This window comes from Podarcis filfolensis, assembly GCF_964270895.1.
Source record: "Podarcis filfolensis genome assembly, chromosome: 10".
Classification (NCBI taxonomy): domain Eukaryota; kingdom Metazoa; phylum Chordata; class Lepidosauria; order Squamata; family Lacertidae; genus Podarcis; species Podarcis filfolensis.
The window spans coordinates 68,297,773-68,319,631 of record NC_139612.1 but is presented as its reverse complement, the minus strand read 5'-3'; the positions used below and the strand labels follow the sequence as shown (position 1 = coordinate 68,319,631).

The 21,859-nt window shown below is 42.0% G+C and overlaps 1 protein-coding gene across 1 annotated transcript in view; it reads right to left on the bottom strand.

Moving 5' to 3' along the window:
• The window catches only part of EXOC4 (exocyst complex component 4), a 345,430-nt gene that overhangs the window by 271,661 nt on the left and 51,910 nt on the right, over positions 1-21,859 (bottom strand). Inside the window, exon 7 of the mRNA XM_083572619.1 lies at positions 14,735-14,912. Within this exon, the coding sequence (XP_083428745.1) occupies positions 14,735-14,912 (178 nt within the window). The remainder of the gene's footprint in view (positions 1-14,734; positions 14,913-21,859) is intronic.

The window sequence follows — 21,859 nt, the reverse complement described above, 5'->3', positions numbered from 1 at the left end:
GATCCAGCCATCTTCCATTCTGTACACATGACCCAGCCAGCTTAGACAATCACTGAGACAGCAGTGTGAACATGCTGGGAAGATGGGCTTGGGAAAGCACATCTTTGTTTGAGACTCTGTCCTGTCATGTGATGCCCAAAATCTTCCTGACACAGGGCACATGGAAGGTGTTGAGGTGTTGCTCCTGGCTGGTGTAAGCCGCCCACGTCTCACTACCATAAAGCAGTGTGGTCAACACGCAAGCCTGGTACACCTTCATCTTGGTATTGGTCATTAGCATTACATTCTTCCATATCCTTTTGGAGACGCAAGATGTTGCCGTAGCTGCCTTGCCAATACGCTTGTCCAACTTAGCGTTGATGGAATGGTTGCTGGTTACGGTGGAGCCCACGGTGGGTCTACCACTTCAAGTATGTGGCCACCAATGATAATGCACAGAGTGCTGGTGATGTCCTCACCCAGGAAGTCGGTCTTCCTCAGGCTGATGGTAAGGCCAAACTCTATGCAGGCTTGCAAGATTCTGTAGAGCTTCCTCAGAATACACTGTCAAGACTGCAACATGTGCAAACAGCATCTCTTGGATAAGTACCCACTGCACTTTTGTCCTGGAATGGAGATGTGCCAGATTGAACAGAACCCTGCACTTCTTGAACGGATGTACACACAGTCTTCAGTCAAGCTGAAGGCATATAAGAGCACTGAGAAGAATATGCCAAAGAGAACTGGGGCAAGAACATAGCCCTGTTTCACACCACTCTTTATAGGTAAGGCATCCAAGGATGAGCTGCCATACTAGACGGTGCCACACAAGTTATTGTGGAAGAAAACGATCATCTTGTGCAGCTTAGGTGGGCATCCTATCTCACTGAGCAGTGTGAAGAGTCCTTTTGGCTGGTAAGGTCAAACGCCTTCATCAGGTCTATGAAAGTGATGTACAAGGGGCATCTCTGCTCTCAGAATTTTCCTGCAGCTGACTCAGTGAAAAAAATCATGTCAACTGTTGACCTCTGAGCTCTAGAGCTGTATTGTGACTTGGGAGAGACCCTGCTGCCAATAAATTAGGCTGTCCCACCATCTTTCCTGGTAACCCTGGACCTCAAAAGAGCTTTGCAAGTCATTTAATTACACCAGTGACAGCATACAGTTCACTTTAATTAACTAATTCCCTACCCACCCATCGCCTTTGGGTGAAACAACATCCAGTGTAGCTCTCATTACAAGCACTGTGATTGTCCTCTCCCAAAGTTATTTGCCTTAAAAATAACAGTAATATAAATGTTCAAGACAGAGCAGCTATTAAAACACACTGTCAAAAACGCTGAAAAAACACACTAGGGTGTTTCGAGTAAATGGAAAAAACCAAGACTGCTTATACACATCAGATTAAAAAAATGACTGCTTAAAAAAAAAAGTGGCTTTATTTTCAGAAAGCTGAGGCTATAAATCCAGAAAGGATGAGTGAGTCAAGCCAAACTACAACTTGGTGCTAAATTATTGAACCAACTGCTTGGTCTCCATACTCCCCTTCCTCATACTCTTCCATTCATTTGTTTACTTCTTCAACACAAACCAGAGTTTGCCAGTACATTTGAACTAGCAAAGTATGTTTCCATCTTGCCTTGTAAGCCAGGATTACAAACCATGGTTCAAGGCTGGTGTCCCAACATGGTTTGTGGAGATATGCAAACCACATTTTGCCAGTTCACATACATCAGCAAATGATTTACACACAAGAGGAAGAGACTAGTTGACCTGGAGTTAGCAAGTACAAGGCTCATTTCCATCATGCCAAACCATAGTTTGGCATTTCATGTGTGATAACTGTACACTGCACCCAATAAGAGGAGGAGAAGAACATGGTTACACATCAGAGCTGAGGAAAGTATAAGACACTCGGTTTGGATTTGAAAAGATGCTAACCTGAGTTCATTTTATATTACATCTGTGACAATAAGTATATTGTAGAAATGCCTGTTACACGTTTCCCTGAAAAATTCTGAACATTAATGAAGAATAAAGAAGTTCTGGTGTCCCTATTTGGGCTTGGTTCCAAACTGACATAAAGGTCTGGTCCCATCTTTGATCAGCATGAGGTGATCCACTCTTGTGCATTTGAGTTCTTCCTTACCATCCTTCCCCCACCCCTTTTTGACACTAGTAAGACACAGTCTGACTGTACTTCATTTTGCCCTCTCACTTCACTGCTTTGCTCTGGTCTATTGGAGAGTTCTTTGGACTTTCTGACCAGCTACAATGAAATATCTATTAATTTATATTGAACAGTGCTAAAATGTGATGCAGTTTCAACAGCTAGCAAACGTAGCATGCTTTGAATTAGAGGGTTGGAGGACATTTTAGTAGGAACATTAAGTGTAGGGCTGACAATACAGAGATTGATTATATTCTCACTGCTTTTTTAAAGTAGCTTTGTTTTGTGTTCTTATTCCATTATTATAATGATTTCTTTGTTCACGTTGCTATAGTATTAGTTCTTCATTTATTCACTGTTCCACGATGCTGTTGATTATCACATTGTACTGCCTGGATGGATTTTCTCTTCTGTTCTTGTGTGGTCACATTTACGGTAAGTTCTGTTCCTGAATTAAGCATTGTGTATCAATAAATCATTTAATTTGCCTCAATTATTACCTTGAGACTGAAATAATTGTCCTTGGTTGAGTGTTACACATTCGAATTGAAACTCTCAGTTAATAGTGGGAACCAGCCCACCATGTTGCAGATGATGAAAGTTGATATGAAAGTTATATTCATGGTGTATAGTTTGTGCTGGCTCACCCCTACATGAAAGACATCCCTTGAAAATATGCATGTGTGGACTAAACCATTCTCTGCTGTGTGGGGCAGAGAGAAAGCTATATATCAATGTCCTACAATAGTTCAAAAAAGGAGACTAGCTGCCACAGCCTTGCCAATTTTCTTCCACTCTACAGTTCATATCAACTTTTGCAAACCCAAGGCTTGAAGCCAACAACCTTCCTCTGCAATTTAATAGATACCATTATAGTTTCTATAGGCTCCTTGTGAGATAAAGAGTATTTCCTAAATTCCTAAATGCCATTCCCCTTTTAGGCCAGAGTAGCTAAAATAATCAACATGCAGGGTCACAACGCCAGAAATTAATCACCGCTTAGAGATTTGGAGGTTTGATAAGTCATATATAATTCATGTAGGTTGGACAAATATAGCACATACTGCCAGGATGGACACAAGATGTTGGGGATTAGAGAGCTAGCAGCCACCTGGAATACAAGAAGAGGTGAGAGAACAATGGCCAAACATGGGGAAGAAGCAAGACAGTGATGGGATAATACAAAGTTTCCCTATTTTGAGGAACAAAAACAGCTGCCTGTACAGCTCTGGTGCTAGAGATTCAATGGGCATTGTGCCCACATGGTCAGCTGCCCAGATAGGCTGACAGCAACATGGAAAAGGCCAGGCAGAATCATTTCTCCATCTGCAGTGATGCCGGGAAGTGTAGGTCTCATCACCTCGTAATCTAATCACCAGCAGCCTAAACATGAATTAGCTCAGACCATCAAAATGACTGAGATTTTATGATCCTAATAAACCCTGACCACAAATGCTGATTAATTGCTCAATGCCTTGCCTAATTTGTTTTCTGACAGTCAAAGGATGCTGATAAACTGGAAAACAAGGAGACTTCTCAGACTGGCAAGGGGGGGGGCGGAACCTCTTTAAGGAAACAGAATTACACTCTTCTGCAGATTCCAGCTCCAATCTTTGCAGCTGAAATATACTCGGAGTCGAGAGTGGATTTCATGCTCTTTATTCAGCTCATAGTGGTGAGGAGGAATGGAAGTTCCCCCAGGACGTCTGCTTTATACACATTATTTACACAATGGGCCCCACGTGATTGGCTAATTCCGGGTTTCTCTTGTAGGCCAATCAGGTTGTGGATTCACTTCCACCTGGAGCTGAATTGGGTGGCTCCTACGGACCAATCATACTGCTGCATTGTTCTAGGACCAATCAGACTGCTGCATTTTGGATCCTATTCAACTCAGTACATAACAGCAGTCAATAAAAGCTCTGGATTATAATGTAAAGAGAATAAAGCTGTGGCTTTGTACATTTTTCATGTACAGTAATACCTCCGCGAAAGTCCGCCTTATACAGCGTCCATTCTGGTGAACGTCTACGGCAAACCTGGAAGTACCGGAATGGGTTACTTCCGGGTTTGCCGCTCACACATGCGCAGAAGCTGATGCAGGTGCACCATGGCATGTGCAGACGCAGAGCTTTGCCCTGCTTCCTTTTCGGCTAGCGGCCAGAGCTCCAGAACAGATCCCGGATGCAAAACAAGGTACCACTGTATGCAGAAAAATGCAAGTGCAAAACTGAAGTCAAGGAAACCTGTTGCCTGTTAAAATTTGAGAGCCACTATACTATGCTGGCCTCATTGGCATATAATTCTAAGCCAGACAATGGCTAAGAGTAAACAACAAGCACGCTGCTACATGGAGCAAAAACTGTGGCTACTTCACTCCTACCCCACACCCACTGCTGCCGCAGTGCCACAAGCTAAGCCATGGTTTGGTTTAACATTATGTGCTAACCCACATTTGTGGTTTCATTCCCCCAAACCACAAGAAGTAAGTCAAGAAGAGTTCCAAAATTGCAAGTTGAGTGAATTATGCACACTTGCCATAGTAGTTAACTTTGCAGAATATAGTCTTATTTCTTCAAGCAATAAGGAAGGATAAGCACTGAAGGCCCACCCAGTGAGCATTGGAAGTCCTACTTGACCTTTAAGAGTTCATTGGTTAACATTTATAATCCCCCTTTATCCCATGAATTCAAGGCTCCGTTGTGGCAGATACTGACCACACAAGACTACTGCAACGTTAAAGGGATGGAAACGTGCTCTTAAAAAATAAAGCTGAGTACTGCAACCAGCACTGAATTTCAAGCACAGCATTTTCTGCAGAAAACACACAACCCAGAGAAAGAGTAACAAAGTTGATTCAATTGACCAGAACTATTTTTCCCATTACCAGATGAACAGCCCTTTCCCCCTCCACTATAAACCTGTATTTTCCTTTAATGCTGCAAACTCTACAGGAAGAAAAGTATTTCTTACTGCATGCTTGTACAGCCTTGATCTCAGATGAGAGTTGTAGGCACAACAGCAATATAAATGAACTTCAATTTACAAGGACAGAAACAGACACATTTTGATGGAGACTTTTCCCTAAACAAAACAAAGAAGAACTCCATTATTTGTGCTACTCTCCTGAACCTTGAAATTAAAAAAAATCCCTTACTAATTTAGTCCTTTCCCATTTGATGAACATCTTTCTCTTCCTCCTTGCATCTCTAATGGAGCTTAAAATTAATATGACTTTTGCGTTCAATGCATAGATGGTACACTGATGCCCTCGTGATGAGAGAGAGGTTCTACAAATGGACAAAAAAGTTAATCATTTTGTAGCTATGCTGGCTTTTCAAATGAAAAGGAACCAGGGGCTTCTATTATTATCAATCATTTATATAGCACTCATAATGTGCAAAAAGCTTTTTCCATATTTACTTTCTCATCCTCACTTTTGTAAAAAGGGAAACAGATACTAGAATAAATAATGGATTGGAATATATCACTGACACCATAGGTTGACAACGGGATTTGTTGCATCTTACTGCTTTTTGCTTGCTTGCTTTCTGTCTTTCTGTCTGTCTTTTTTCTTTTCTTTGCAATAATGTTTTTATTGCAGAATGTGTTAGACTAGCACTGCTACAATTTGTAGAACTTGAGTTTAGTTAATATGCACACCACTTTCAGGCAATAGCCAGTTGCTGAATCATCACTGCAGGGACTTCGAATTTGGTAAGTGGAGAGACAGCCTCAGATGTCTGTTAGTTAAATTGCTATAATATTCTTCCCTTTATCCAACTAATTTTTAGTTACCAAATAGTTCCTGGTTCACCACAGGGGCATCTTTCTTTCTCACAGCCCAGAAGAATTTGTCTCAAGTATTTCAGGTAACAACTCACAATACTATATTCTGTATAAGCCACATTGACCAACAACATCCTTTATAGTCCATTGCCAAATTGTTGTTTTTGTTGTTAATCTGTACTCCGCCTTTTTCCCTGACAGGGACTCAAGACAACTTACAGATAAAAATAAGAACCACTAAAAACATAGAAAAACCGATCATTAAAAAAACAACTAAACATTGGCCAAATTCTATGTTGTTCAGGTACTCTTAGGAAGCCTTAAGAACTCTTCACTTCTACATCATGCAACTAATCCTGCATCAGATCGGATTCAGGTTAGGGAGGGAATTTTAAGAAATATTAATCCTATAAACAGGGAACAAAGCAGCAGTTGTAAATGATATTTACACAATATTTCTAAATAAAAAGCCATTGATCCATCTATCCTCATCCTCACACAGCCAGGCTCAGCTCTTACTTTCATCAATTAAATGTGTGTTGAGGTTACGTTTACTATTCCTTAAACCTTGGGATTCAACATGAAACATGGTATATACATAAAATATAAAAACAGAAAAACAACTGCTGCCTGAAACAGAGGTTGATTGAGAAGCAGAGAGTTTCACCTTGATAGGCCTCTGAAAATCAAAGCTATTCCATCTGAATTGGGAGGGCTTATATTAGGACATTTGAAATATATGAAGTTGTCTTATACTGAGACCACTAGGTCCACCTATTCCAGTACTCAACTGGTAGCAATTCTCCGAAGTCTCCTACAGGTTTTTCCTATAAACTGCTGCTACTTCATCCTTTTTAATTAGAGAAGATTCCAGGCATTGAACCTGGGGACTTTGACATGCAGAGCATCTACTCTATCACTGAGTTACACCCCTTCCTCATAGCTCATGTACCTTATGAACTTTCTCCAGGTGTCCAAAGCTAGGACATCAGGCAAATACAGGACACTCTTGGAAAATACAATTGTGATCCCCAAAGCAAAAGTCCATGAATGAACTAATAGACAAACTATTTCTGAATTCAAGGTGCAGGACAAAAGAAGATGGAGAATCCTTCTCTGTATACTGGAGCTTCAGAAGTTAATGAAAAACATTTTAGGAAGGGTCAAATTTTATTTTTAATCTTTCTCTAAAGGGAACTTGTATTCCTTAGATTCAAGAACGTCACACAATTCTTTAAAGGTCATTGTCTATTTTAACTTTTTACAAAGAATAAAGTCACCCGATCTAAAGAAGCAGTCATTGTTTTAAATATCACTGTTAGTTTGCTAAAGCAATGGGGGGGGGGGAGCAAAGAAGCAAGTGTGTTCTTTTAAGAAATGAAATGAAAAATATCAAAGAGGCAAGGGCTAAAAGTTTGAAAGTCTCACTTTAAAGAGCCTAATAGCCTCAGGAGTATTATTTTGTTCTCAGCCGAGTCAAGCTTTCCTTCAGCAACATCCTTCAACCGCAGCAGCTGCCAATCACCATCCGCCAGCTATCCTCCAATTAAATGGAAGAACAATGTTAATGAGACCACTGCAATCAGAATTTCAAGGACATCGATGCAGCACACTTGAGGCCAGATGGAAGGCAACAAGGAGGACAAACCCTTCAATTTTGGAGGAAACTGCAATGCCAGGGATTTTCGCGGCCTCTGGAAAAGGTTTGTGCTGATATTAAACCAACAGACCCTCATGGCATTAATCACATTAACTGCACTGTTTTCAAGCTTAACACAGTCTGGGCATTAAATATTTCTAAACTCTTGGAATGCTGCAAAACCGTGCATTAGAATTTATACTAACATGCGCTTATGAGCAGTAGCGGCAAGAGCCCCCACTCATCTTCAAAATTAGTGATGCCTAACTGCACTCATCTTGTGTGCCCTGCTCGGCGTAGTTCATAGCTTCTCTGAGTTCTTCAAGCCCCTTCGCCACGGCAAGGCAGTGATCCATGGGCAAAATGGGCGCTGGATTATGGAGAAAGCTAGAGAGTTCCAGAAAGACATCTACTTCTGCTTCATTGACTATGCAAAAGCCTTTGACTGTGTCGACCACAGCAAACTATGGCAAGTTCTTAAAGAAATGGGAGTGCCTGATCACCTCATCTGTCTCCTGAGAAATCTCTATGTGGGACAAGAAGCTACAGTTAGAACTGGATATGGAACAACTGATTGGTTCAAAATTGGGAAAGGCGTACGACAAGGCTGTATTTTGTCTCCCTGCTTATTTAATTTATACGCAGAATACATCATGCGAAAGGCTGGGCTGGATGAATCCCAAGCTGGAATTAAGATTGCCGGAAGAAATATCAACAACCTCAGATATGCAGATGACACAACCTTGATGGCAGAAAGTGAGGAGGAATTAAAGAACCTTTTAATGAGGGTGAAAGAGGAGAGTGCAAAATATGGTCTGAAGCTCAACATCAAAAAAACGAAGATCATGGCCACTGGTCCCATCACCTCCTGGCAAATAGAAGGGGAAGAAATGGAGGCAGTGAGAGATTTTACTTTCTTGGGCTCCATGATCACTGCAGATGGTGACAGCAGCCACGAAATTAAAAGACGCCTGCTTCTTGGGAGAAGGGCAATGACAGGCCTAGACAGCATCTTGAGAAGTAGAGACGTCACCTTGCCAACAAAGGTCCGTATAGTTAAAGCCATGGTTTTCCCAGTAGTGATGTATGGAAGTGAGAGCTGGACCATAAAGAAGGCTGATCGCCGAAGAATTGATGCTTTTGAATTATGGTGCTGGAGAAGACTCTTGAGAGTCCCATGGACTGCAAGAAGATCAAATGCATCCATTCTTAATGAAATCAGCCCTGAGTGCTCACTGGAAGGACAGATTGTGAAGCTGAGGCTCCAGTACTTTGGCCACCTCATGAGAAGAGAAGACTCCCTGGAGAAGACACTGATGCTGGGAAAGATGGAGGGCACAAGGAGAAGGGGGCGACAGAGGATGAGATGGTTGGATAGTGTTTTCGAGGTTACCAGCATGAGTTTGACTAAACTGCGGGAGGTAGTGGAGGACAGAGGTGCCTGGCGTGCTCTGGTCCATGGGGTCACGAAGAGTCGGACACGACTAAACGACTAAACAACAACAACAACAACTGCACTCAAGAGGAGACTCTTGAGAGTCCCGTGGACTGCAAGAAGATCAAACCTATTCATTCTGAAGGAAATCAGCCCTGAGTGCTCACTGGAAGGACAGATCCTGAAGCTGAGGCTCCAATACTTTGGCCACCTCATGAGAAGAGAAGACTCCCTGGAAAAGACCCTGATGTTGGGAAAGATGGAGGGCACAAGGAGAAGGGGACGACAGAGGACGAGATGGTTGGATAGTGTTCTCGAAGCGGCCAGCATGAGTTTGACCAAACTGCGGGAGGCAGTGGAAGACAGGAGTGCCTGGCGTGCTCTGGTCCAGGGGGTCACGAAGAGTCGGACACGACTAAACGACTAAACAACAACAAACAACTGCACCCACTCCCAGCTCTTGCCACCAAGCAACTCACTCCAATGTCACCCTTGTCTCCCACTATCACCCTTCCCATATGTATCAAACATATTTTGTGGCCATATGTCCCGTGTGCATCAAACCTTTCACATCTGCAAAAAATTTACTGAAGAGAGTGTTGTGTAGTGCACAGAATGATTCACTGAGGCAGCCTAGAGCCTAAGCTCTCCAACAGAGATTTTGTAAAACTAGATTCTAGAGGAAAAGAGGACAAGAAAAAAATTGGATAGAATAAACCAGGCCTATAAAAATCCAGGTCTCTTGCAGAATTTGACCATCTGGCCTGCAAAACTGAATGCCAAGAGGTTTCTGGGCATTTTGTCCTGAACCTATGATGAGCCATTTTTCCTGACTTGATAGTACAGACTTGGCAGTACAGAATCAGGCCCCACAGGTAATATACCATCGTATGGCTTTGCAATAGGTTTTTTTTAATGCACCGCATGGGCAAAAGGGTGCTTGCAAATCAAACGTTTTAGCCAAGCTGCCACAACTCACCAAAACCAAAAGCCCCATCACCCCACTGCATGGATTTGAACCCTGTACTCGAGTTAGAAAGGAGGGGTTCCTTCAATTTGCAACTGTAAGACTGATCTGGAAACTGAATTAGGCATTGTCCTCTCAGCCTTAGATGCTGTTGACTCCTTTGTTCTTTTCCTGCAGGCCTATTTTGTCCATGTTCACAGAACTGATTCTACCAGGTACTTTGATATTTCAAGGGATCTTAACAAACAGTCATGTGAAAGCAGAGGAAAAGAAGAGGAATGAAATATACCATTCCCTGGTTTGGAAAGGAGAGAGTCATGATGTCTAATAGCACAGGGTTGTAACCCATTTTGGAGTTTTCTCCTGCCACTAAAATATTATTATATGTGACCTAATGGACAGCAAGCTAAAGGTAAAATAAGGAGTTGGTTAAGGGTCATTTCATATTTTATGCAGGGCAGGCCTGGGCAAACACTGATAACTCCACAACTAGTCAGTCATAATTCACTGTATGTGGGGTTACTCTTATGCCTAGTTTGGAAACTGCAGTTAGTGCAAAATGCAGTTGGTGGAGTGCACAGTTGGATACCCAGGTTTACACATATACACCAAGGTTGAAAGTGCTGCACTGCCTGCCTATTACCTACTGAACTAAGTTCAAGCTTTTGTTGTTAACAGTGTAAACCCCTAAGCAATGAGGCACATAGCAACCCCCTCACCCTGCTGTAGACAAATCCAGATTCAGCAAGAAGCTGAGTCTGTGCTGCATCTGATCCTTCTTCCCCAAACAACACCTGAAACGGCAGTGCTTTCTGCAACTTGGCAAGCAAAAAATTTCAGAGAAGCACCTTAATTGTGCCAAAAGAGCCTACAACTCCATTAATCATTTTATCCTGGAGTAGCTTATACGTGCTATTACATCTTTAACTGGAGGTGTCTTATTGTTCTTTTCAATCAAATATTTAGTACTGCAGTAATTATGCTCTCAACGAACTGCTAAATTAAAGAACTAAATTAGTAACATGCCTAAAATGTCAGAGAGAGAAATCTAATGTCTCTGTTACTAGAGAGTGCAGATGCAGGGATGCACCTGAGAGGCTGCTGCAAACACATAGGAATCAAAGGCAAGTTACTGCACCTTTTATTTTAATATTAAGCAAGGCAGAATATGTGATCTGGGGCAAATCACGGTGAAAACTCCAAGATAAATCTCTGCCAGGATGTGTTGCTCCTCCACCTCCTCCTTAGTTGCATAACAGTTGAGTCCCCTGTCCTTTCAGTTGTGCCACAGAGGGTTGCCATATGTCCTCTTTTTCCAGGACACATCCTCTTTTTCATAGGTATGTAAAATGAGAGTTGTCAAAGCAATCCATAGTTAAAACTAGAAGTTGGCAAATGTGTCCTCTTTTCTGCTCTTCAAAATATGGCAACCCTATCTGAACATACTTAAATCTTGAAGTCAACCAGACTTAAAGGAGCTTAGATTTGATTAGCTCTTGCCCCAAATCCATCTGCCACTAGCTATAAAATAAAAATGTTTTCAGACAAACAAAAATAGACACGCATCAAGAAGATCAGTTTTCATCTGCCTGCTTTTAAAAGAAAAGCTTCCCAAGTCTCAACGATGAGGCACACCCAACATGCCTGCTCTGGAAAGCACTTAACCTAGTGTTCCATAAAAGAGAAAATTTTTAAAAAGGACAGTCCCACAAACATTCCTTCTAAAATGACTGCATACATGGATGCTTGTGACACAGAGGATTAAAAGGTAGAAAAAGAGAAGGGAGATGGAAAGGCTCCATTCATTTTTAACAGCATCAATACCTTGGTTTCCCTTTCCTTCATCCTAGGATTATTTCCCCCATCTGTTAGTTACTCAGTCAAAACCTTCATTATTTATTTGATTTAAAGGCACTCTAAGGTTTCTTCCACTACTCAAAGCCCTCCGCTTAAAAACAGTTACAAAAATAAAATGGGTATTAATAGGTCAAGATATCGCTTGCAACAGACAATCCCTAAGCTGAAGGAACACAGCCATGAGGTAAAGCACACGGCACACCACGTAGGCGTGATTGCACTAATCTTGACAATTGCTTCTTCACCCAATTTCTGCCCACTACTCCCATCTGCTCACAAAATGCATCAACGCATCAGTCTTTGGGAACGATTCAGACACCCACAAAACCAATCTCATATGCCTGAGCTATGCTTTACGTACTCTCACTTTTAAAGGAGTTAAGGTTCTCCCTCAAATTATGAGTGCTCGAAACAAAGCTAACAGTTCTGCGTTAGAATAATGTTAATAGCAGCAAGTTGTTTTGCTGCAAGAAATGATGTGCTATTCTAATGGTCTCTCTGGCTTCAGAGTAGACTTATCAAGGGGATAGGGCACTGACCAAAAGTGCGTATACAGACTGTCCTCACAATCAAGATTCTGCAATTCAGCTTTGTACTACCTCTAGCATTGGAGACAGTATGCCTCTGGTATCAATTTCACTGCATATCTTTATAGCCATTGACCAGATATTTATGAAAGGAAGGAAAGGGGAAACTGTGCCCCTCCTAATTTTGTTGTACTCCCAACTTCCATCCGTCCCAGTCAGCACAGCCAGTGGTTGTGGCCACAATGAGAAAGGCCACAGATGTTACATTCTTGATGTAAAGCATATGAACAATGAGACCCATACAGGATATAACCCACTGGGATATTTGGTTGTATGCCCCTTTGTTGTCTTGGTTCAGTTATGCACTTGTATTTAAGGAAAAGACTGGCCAGAACCAAGCAGGCTCCCCGCAGGAACCATTTTGGAAAAGAGCCCAAATCAATGCTCCACTGGAAATCCCAGCAGGAATCTATCCAGCAGCTGTACCTGAGGCATGATGACAGAAAGAGACAGGTGTTTTTGAACTGCGGCATTTTTACAAGAGATAGAGGCAGTCCCACCTTCAAGTACAAGAAGGTTGAAATCTGCTTATGCAACATTTGATAACTTAGCAAGCATTTCCCTCATGCTCTTCAGATGTTAGGACAAAGCAAAGGAAGACATTGAGGGCATTAAAACACTTGGGACCTCAGTCAGTTTTAAAGAAGACAGAACTCTCCACATTCTAAACTTTATTTCAGAAAGACATGCAAAAGACTTTGTGCACAGAATGCAAACCTGAACAGTGTCATCAAGGACAGTTTTCAACATTTAAGACTCCGGAAAACCTGAACATTTCCCCCCCTACAACAGCTGCATCATGCACAATTACAGTGCTTGGTGAACGCAAGTTACATCATAGGAGGCATCACAGAGCACATATTCACATTTAAGATGGCATCTTCAATGCTCATTTTATTCCTATGGTCCAGACCAGTGGCGTAGCGTGGGTTGTCAGCACCCGGGGCAAGGCAAGTAATTTGCGCCCCCTAACCCATGGATTTGCGCCCCCTAACCCGTGGATTTGCGCCCCCTAACCCGTGGATTTGCCCTAACCCCAGATGTTGCGCCCAGTGCGGCCCGCCCCCCCCTGCACCCCCCACGCTACGCCACTGGTCCAGACACACAGAGACTTGGGTCTACAAGGTGTCAGCTTGTAAATTACAGTGGTACCTCAGGTTAAGTACTTAATTTGTTCCGGAGGTCTGTTCTTAACCTGAAACTGTTCTTAACCTGAAGCACCACTTTAGCTAATGGGGCCTCCTGCTGCCGCTGTGCCGCCGGAGCACAATTTCTGTTCTTATCCTGAAGCAAAGTTCTTAACCCGAGGTACTATTTCTGGGTTAGCGGAGTCTGTAACCTGAAGTGTATGTAACCTGAAGCGTATGTAACCCGAGGTACCACTGTACATGTGATTCCACAGTGGGACCCAGAATTGTATTTGGGAGTGTTCTAAGGGAAGCACTGCTTGAATGTTTTGATTTGCTCATACTGTACGCTTTGTTATCTTGCGTATTCCATTCACCCCAGCGCAAAACAAGGATTGCCTGTACTTATACAAAAAAGCCCAGCATGCATCATTTTGGCCAGAACTTCCCATTGGTCCACCTGCCAATGAAGGCAGAGGTGGCAAATATCCAAGTACTACAGATAGCTCCTTTCCCTAGACCAATAACCAAGCGCCTCAAGCCCACAGATAAACATAGCATCAAAGCAAGCCTATTGGCATATATCAAATCGTGTGAACAAACATAGGTAAGCTTATTCATTCAGCAACTATCACTTAGTCTTGGGATTATCCTGACTACCAAGAATGTGACATCATCACATGGTTAAGTTTCTGTGTCTCCAACCAGCGGAATGGTGGCAGATATGTTCACAACCTAAAAGCACCAAAGCCATAGCACAAGGTGATCGATGGCTATGCTCTGCCACTACAGTTAGAGGCAGCAATGCTTCTGAATAGCAGTTGCTGGGAACTGCAGGAGGCAAAAGTGGTCTTGTGCTTGAATCCTGCTTGCTGGTTTCCCACATGCATCTGGTTGGCCACTGTGAGAACAGGATTCCGGACTAGATGGGCCACTGGCCTGATTCAGGAAGCTCCTTCTTACATTTGTAGGTATTCCTAAACATTGCAGAGGGAGGGATTCACCACAAGGATGCTGGGGTTTTTTTAAGGCATCTCTGCGGCTTATATAGCTCAACCCTTCATCTTCACTATTATTTAAAAACTAGTAAAATCCTGCTCTCGTACACTGGATTCCTGTCACTGGTCCACAAGGAAAGGCAGATGTGAAAATTCCAAAGACGTATACACATCTAAAGTTCTTACCTGCAAGACATCCTGAATCTTTACCCACACATCCGCCATGTCATATAACTTGATATCGCCATCATACTGACTGGAGGGAGAAGCCACAGTCTGCTGAAGATGCCCCAGGACAACGGCATGAGCAGCAGCAACAGCATTGAACTTCTCAAAGAGAAGCTCCAGAAGTTCCAGAAGTAATCTAAAGATCATTTAGAGGGATGAGAAAAAACATATAATTTGTCACTTAATACTGTTCACATTTCAAGGGCACTAAATAAAGAAAGCAGCATTACGGAAGTCCTGCCATGACCCCCAACTCCAAGCAGTGACCTGGGCATTGACAGAAGATGGTGAAAAGCCAACCAAAAACAAGATGGAATTTTTAATGGAGATATTCAGTGAAATTTTCTCTTTGGGTTTTTCATGTAACGCTTGAATGCACCTGCTCATTAAACTTGAAGCCCTTAGCATTAGATAGAGCCAACTGCATTGGAGAGCCTGACAACTTGTGATGGAGTCAGTTTATGAGGCAAAATGCACACTTCCAGCTCCTAGACCAGAGTCAGAAAAATAGGCACATGCACCAAACACAGACCATCACTGGCCATCATTGATTAAGGATGTCAAAAAACAATGAATCGCATCAGTTATTTTAATAGCCAATTTCTCCTCTGCTGGCTCATCTTACATTGGAAGTTCTAGGTGTTCGTTAATAGACTTCAGCTGAAGGAAATGAGAAGCTGTGCACGCTGCTAAAATGCAGTTTCTGTAGTATGGAGAAATTCTGAAGCCAGACTTTTTCTTCCTTTCCACTCCACCCACCCAGACAAAACTGAAAGTGAGTGTGTGTGTGTGTGTGTGTGTGTGTGTGTGTGTGTGTGTACACGATATGCAATGTTTCTTTTCTGATCAAATCTAAATTTACTTTGCTACTTAAGGAATATAATACAAATGAATATAGTCGCCTTACTACACAGCTGTCTAATCATCCTGTCACATTATGTATAATTTGGCATACAAAAATGCACTCTTTGGTATATTTATGAACATTTCAAGTACATAAATGTCTTGAGTTCTTCCGACAGAACTGAAGGTTTGCACAGACCAAAATAAGCTGCTCTGCTCTTTCACATGTGTGTACATTTTCAAGCACAGATTAATTTATTTTGCATGCTGCAGAAGATGGAAGAATCTAAAAACCAGCAAGAGGATTTGAGAGTCATACATGCTCATAGTATATGGGAATTTTAGTTGCCTAACTTTAGATTGTTGCCAAACTTTAGATTGTTGTATATAATTATTAGAAAGCAATTTGAAGGGCTAACAGGCAGCTAACAACAAATTTTAACACCTTGCCTTATGGAGCATTTCAGTCATCATTCTTAAAGAGAGAGTAGCTCATAAGTGTATGTATGTGTTTTCTTATACCATGGACATTTTGAAACTGAGTTTTTAAGTTTAATTATTTGATGTATGTAATTATGAATCCATCTGCTTCAAACTATCTGTGCTTATTTATATAGTCTGAAGACTTATTCAATAAACCAGATTCAAAACTTATTCTGTCCAACTTCCCATTTTTCATTAGAAAAAGTCCTCTCACACACGCAAAAAAACTCATCCCACCCTCCCACCCAAATAAAACATTTCCGGACCTTCATGTACACAGTTCTATGCATAACTTATTGTTGCTTCATACCATCTCAAAGCATTTTTAAATAACAGGAAAAGTTGGTCAAATGCAATAAATGTTACGCTTCAGGTTTATGAAAAGAGTTCAGTGTTTGAAAGTACATAACGTGCTTACACTGGAACTGAAGAAATCCCATTTGCACTTTTATATGGTATCTCCATAGAAACATCTGGGGAGGAGCCTTAAAACCAAACCTGCAAATTCAAAAAACCTCAAGGCTCATCAACTGTACCAATTACCAAGATATCCTATTATACATCAGGTGCTTATTGCTAGATTCTAATCAAAATGGCTCTCTCATTAACTGTCCCTATGCCTTTTTAATGGTCCAGTTATTGTAACTAATGTACCATGACAAAACCCATAACTGTTCTGTGGCCAAGGCAGCAACTTGCCACACTGAAAATTCAACATTACTTAGAAAACAGAAAATTTCCAGTGTCTGTTGCTGCTTACATTGTTAGATGGACAGATGCAAGATGCAAGGTAACAGAAATGGTTTTGATTATCAATGGCGTGCCAGACACCTGGCTTCAATATTATTGTGGCTAACCGTACAGACACTGAATTGTGGGCATAAAGAAGAACTGCATCCAACATTAGTTCAGATGTTTCAATGTACAATTGTTTAGAGGTACGCAAATCACATAGGCCTTTATTTTAATTGGCTGTAGTAATAAGAAGACAACTTGAGCAATCTGAACTGTAACTTTTACTTGCAAGGAACTGCTCCAAATATTGTTTTGATTTACCAGCACAGCAGCCCTGCACTACCTGCCTCCTGCCTTCTCCCTCTGTTTGGTCCACTTTTGCTCAACTGAATTCCAGAAAATTACTTAACGCTGATGAGATACCTCAACTCATTTTCAGCCTGCAAATGCAACAGGCCTTCTGATGTCACATTAGACCCTTGTTACATTTGTAAGTGCTGCTCAAGTGTCACACCCCGATGCCATAAGCTTGTGTTGCCCGAACATTTATCACTCCAGACTTTAGAGTATAAATCCTGCAGCTGTGAACTACGGCCAAGCTTATTACTGTTATTGTTCTCACTTTATCCCAACGCTCTCCATAGGGAAATGCCCCTAAACCTTGTGGCTTAATTTTGCAGTCCATTTTCTCTGGACCTTTTCTAAATCTGTTATTCCATTTCTGAGACAAGGTGACCGAAGACCAAATACAGTTGGGGTGCAGAAGGGAACAAAAGGCTGCTGTAAAAATCAGCATTTCCTTCTCTTTTGCCTACCCAGTGGCACTTGTTTGTTTCTTTTAAGGACGAGTGACCTCCACAGCACATCTGCCTACATTGACAAAGGTCCACTTGGGCAGTTTGACAGTCCAAGTTCATAGCATCACCACAAAAACACAGTAAATATGTCGACAGAAAGTGACACAGACCCCGAGGCCGCTCATGTTTGGGCAGTAAGTGGGCATAGCATGATGCAATATGACTGCTGAGACTTGAACGAGGTCACCAATGGTGATTCACGCACGCTGCATTCATCAACATGCTTTTCTGGATCAGGCTAACCTTCCTCAGCAAAAGTTGGAAAAGGGCACATAACTCAACTTGACAAAGTAACAAAAAGTTGACAAAGATTGCAAAGAATTTGGTTGATGCATCTGGATAATGGTTACCCTTTGAGCACAGGCTGGAACAACTGTCCCTGTTTAAAATGATGACCCTGTCAGGACTAAACTCAGGTCCCCACAGAGCAGGGGACATGAGCAACTTGTGTACTTTCCAACCCCTTCAAACTCATAAAGTCATCCAGCCTCTCCAGGCTGCAAGGAACTAAATTATGGGGCCATCATGGGGCACCCTGAACACTGCTTCTTCACACACCACACCCCCCCCCCCAGATATATTCCTGAGATTTTTAAAACTGTGCATCCTTAAAAATGTGAATGTATACATATCTCTCACACATCTACAGAGCCTTTCCCATGTAATGTACATCCTGTAACTCTAAAACACAATATTGAAACTTAAAAAAACTTCTTTATAAGCATTAATTTTGCTAAGGGTGGGGTCAATCTTTTGAACCTTGTCAGCAAAAGCCCTGCACAAGGGCATCCACTTGCACAATGGGGCTTTCCCCATTCCCCCCCCAGCACCCCTCCCCAAAATTGAGAAATTTCTAAGGCAGAACAATGTCTTTGAGTAACTTCAGAAATTAATCAGCAGCCACAGTGAATTTTGCAAATTCTACACTTTTTCTGAAAGTTATTTAAATATGAGTCAACACCAAAGACCATATGGTATAAATATATTTGGCAAGTCAAAACTGATCTTATGGCTAATGGAGATGGATTGTTTTAATAACTGTTCTTAATAAGTATGTGGTACTGTGAAATATCTAAAGATATTACATTTGAAATTGCTTTTATTTCCTTTTCTTTTCTTTGCATTTTGGCTTCTCACTTTTGTGTGCAAGAAGACCTCTACATCGTTCTTAACTGGTAGAGGAGCAGAGGCGTGTGCAGCTGATTTTCAACCATGTAAACTTTATAAACTACTGTCCCTTCACACTGAAAGCAAATAAAAAGGGAAGCTGGCCTCATAAAATGGTTTTAACACTTGCTAATGAGAACAATGAAAACCAAAGGTGAACTTACTTCCCGAAACCCAGTGACATAAACAATATAGATCTGGTGGGACTGGACTTCAGACACAGAATTAGAGAACAGAAATGATCCAATTAAAAAGCACTCCATGCACATGCCCTACCACTATGGATTACATATTCCCTCAATGCCCGTCTTCTTACACCCAGCTAGATTGCATACTGCCCAAATGTGTTGAAAGAAGTTAGACAAACACCCACCTACTAGTCTCGTACTGCAGAATGGGAGAAGACCATTGCTATTTAAAAGTCCACAAACACATCACAATAGGAGCTCATGCTCTATCTACTGAGGGGGCAGACAGGCTTGCTGCCAGAGGAGGGAGATAAAAGGAGTTTCCCAACATCAGCACAGACTGCCAAGAATGAGCCCAATGTTCAGAACCATGTACTCTTACCATCAGAGGGGTCTGCCACTACATCAGCATTTGCCCTACTAAGGTCAAGTTCACAAACCAAACAGCATTTTCCCTCCACATATCTATGCAGGGAAAGTATACTCCTGTAGCAGGAATAGGTCAGTAACATCCTTAAATGCCCTGGCCCCAGGGCAGTATGGCAGATTGTTTTCACAAGGTTCTCAGGGGCAAAAGGTTGGTTATATGTGGAAGCCTTCCAGAAAGGTTTGCAGGGTACCAAAGAGTTACTACACTGACCAGGCTGAAATAACATTAAGTACCCTTTTCACTGGAGCAAACTGAGCAGTGCTAACAAGCTGCCTGGATTTCAGCTCAGCAAGGTGATAAGACCCCTTTGGGTCTGTCACATTTTATTAGTCATTTTATTAGGCACCAATAATAATTTTACGGTTTTAAGTACAGTAGCAGAAAGCCAGACAGACAATGTGCTCACTGACTATCAAAGACCTAGAGGCATTACACAGGGCGCTGGTTTACTGATGATCTAAAACTCAAACCCTGCCAAGTCTTGAGGTCATTAGCCACAAGGGCCAAAAACCCAAACCCCTTGTTAAAAAATTCAAGGAGGGTGTTAGTTCACCCTGCTCAAGTTTTAACTTATCGAGTTTGAAACATTAACATATCAAATTCAGCTTTCACTGGTGAAACAAAAAACCCTTAGCGTAAACTTGACACAACTGAGCTTTGATTCCAAGAGCAATTACTCTGCTCCTATTTGATGCAGTGATGCCTGCCCTAGAGATCTCTCTCTTGGCTCACAAACCTTGTCTCTTGCTGGAAACTCCTTCCAGTAGGATCAGAATTCCTCGCTGGGACATAATCCTTTCATATAGGAATTCCCACTTTTATATCTTTTATCCATCCCTGCCCCTTCTAAACACGTAGCCTACTCACATAATGCTAATAGGGTCCAGGAGATCCCTATAGGTCAGATACCTACATGACCTCACTACAGATACTTTTCCTTAACCATTCATAGGTGAGTCAAGGATGAGTGAGGCATTACCGAGTAGCTTGACTGTCACCCTCTGTTTGAGCATACAAGGATTAAACGTATCTGGCCCTCCCTCCTGTTGATTGATTGTCTTGGAGGCCAATGAAATATTGCCCCATTTGTCATGAGACTTTTGCTCTGTTAGGTGCTGATCTTTCACACTTTTAAAGCTTTTTTATCTAGCCGTGTTATCAAGGGTTTTTGTGGGCCCAAACTAGTAAGATATCAATTGCTAAAACATATGCATACACAAAATATTCTGCTTGTTTAAAGTTCTAAATAACTTTTCTCAAAACTGTTTTCTCACATGGTTCCCTATCTTGCATAGAAAACATTAACATAAGGGCAACGCACTTGTCACAGCTGCCTCTTCAAGCCCAAGCAGCTGTCCACTCCCCCCACCCCCATGTTAGAACCATGAGACAATATTCTGCTCCAGGAAAGAGCAACACTGCAGCAGTCAGAAGGGTAGACAAACGGCAGGGGGCAATGTTTAAAAATCAGCACAAAAGCATGCATTTGCAAAGCTCTTGGCTAACTTTAAACAGCTAAAAAATCTGAGCCTTTTAAAGGCTCCAGTATTCAGAGTCAAGCTCCTCCTCTTCAAAATTTGAAGTTGTCAAAAATGTGAGATGGGGAAACAAGGCAGTTGCTAAACAGTAAAGAGACTCTCCTTGGCATGTTATGATAACTTAGCCAATTCGCACTCAGTGGCGTAGCGTGGGGGGTGCAGGGGGGGCGGGCCGCACCGGGCGCAACATCTGGGGTTAGGGCAAATCCATGGGTTAGGGGGCGCAAATCCACGGGTTAGGGGGCGCAAATCCACGGGTTAGGGGGCGCAAATTACTTGCCTTGCCCCGGGTGCTGACAACCGACGCTACGCCACTGTTCGCACTTCTCTACCAGGCTTTTCTGACTTCATTGTTCTAAGAGGGAGAGGGGAATAACTTCCCCACCAGTGGAGCTTTTGGCTTCTTTCAATCCCAGTATTAATTGAAGCAGTCCTGTTCATCTGAACACCCACAAGTTAAATGTAAAGGGTATGAAAAGGGCAGCCAAAATGATCAAACAGGTGGAAGCACTTTCCCTGTGAGGAAATGCTAAAACATTTGGAGATTTATAAAGGTAAACAGGAGAGCACATCAAAAAAATGTTTTAAGAATTCTGCATGGAATGGAAAAAGTGGTTACAGAGTGTTTTCTTCCACTCATATAATACCAGAGCTTGGGATCATCCTTTGAAACTTGATGAGCAATATACTTAGGGCAGACAAAATTAAATGGTCCATCACACAAAACATAATTAAGATCAGCATAGACGGTTCCACCACACTCACAAGTGCAGGGAATCGTGACCCAGCAGAAGTTTTATCTGTGCAACTCCCTCCCTACAGAAGTGGGTCTAGCTTCTTTA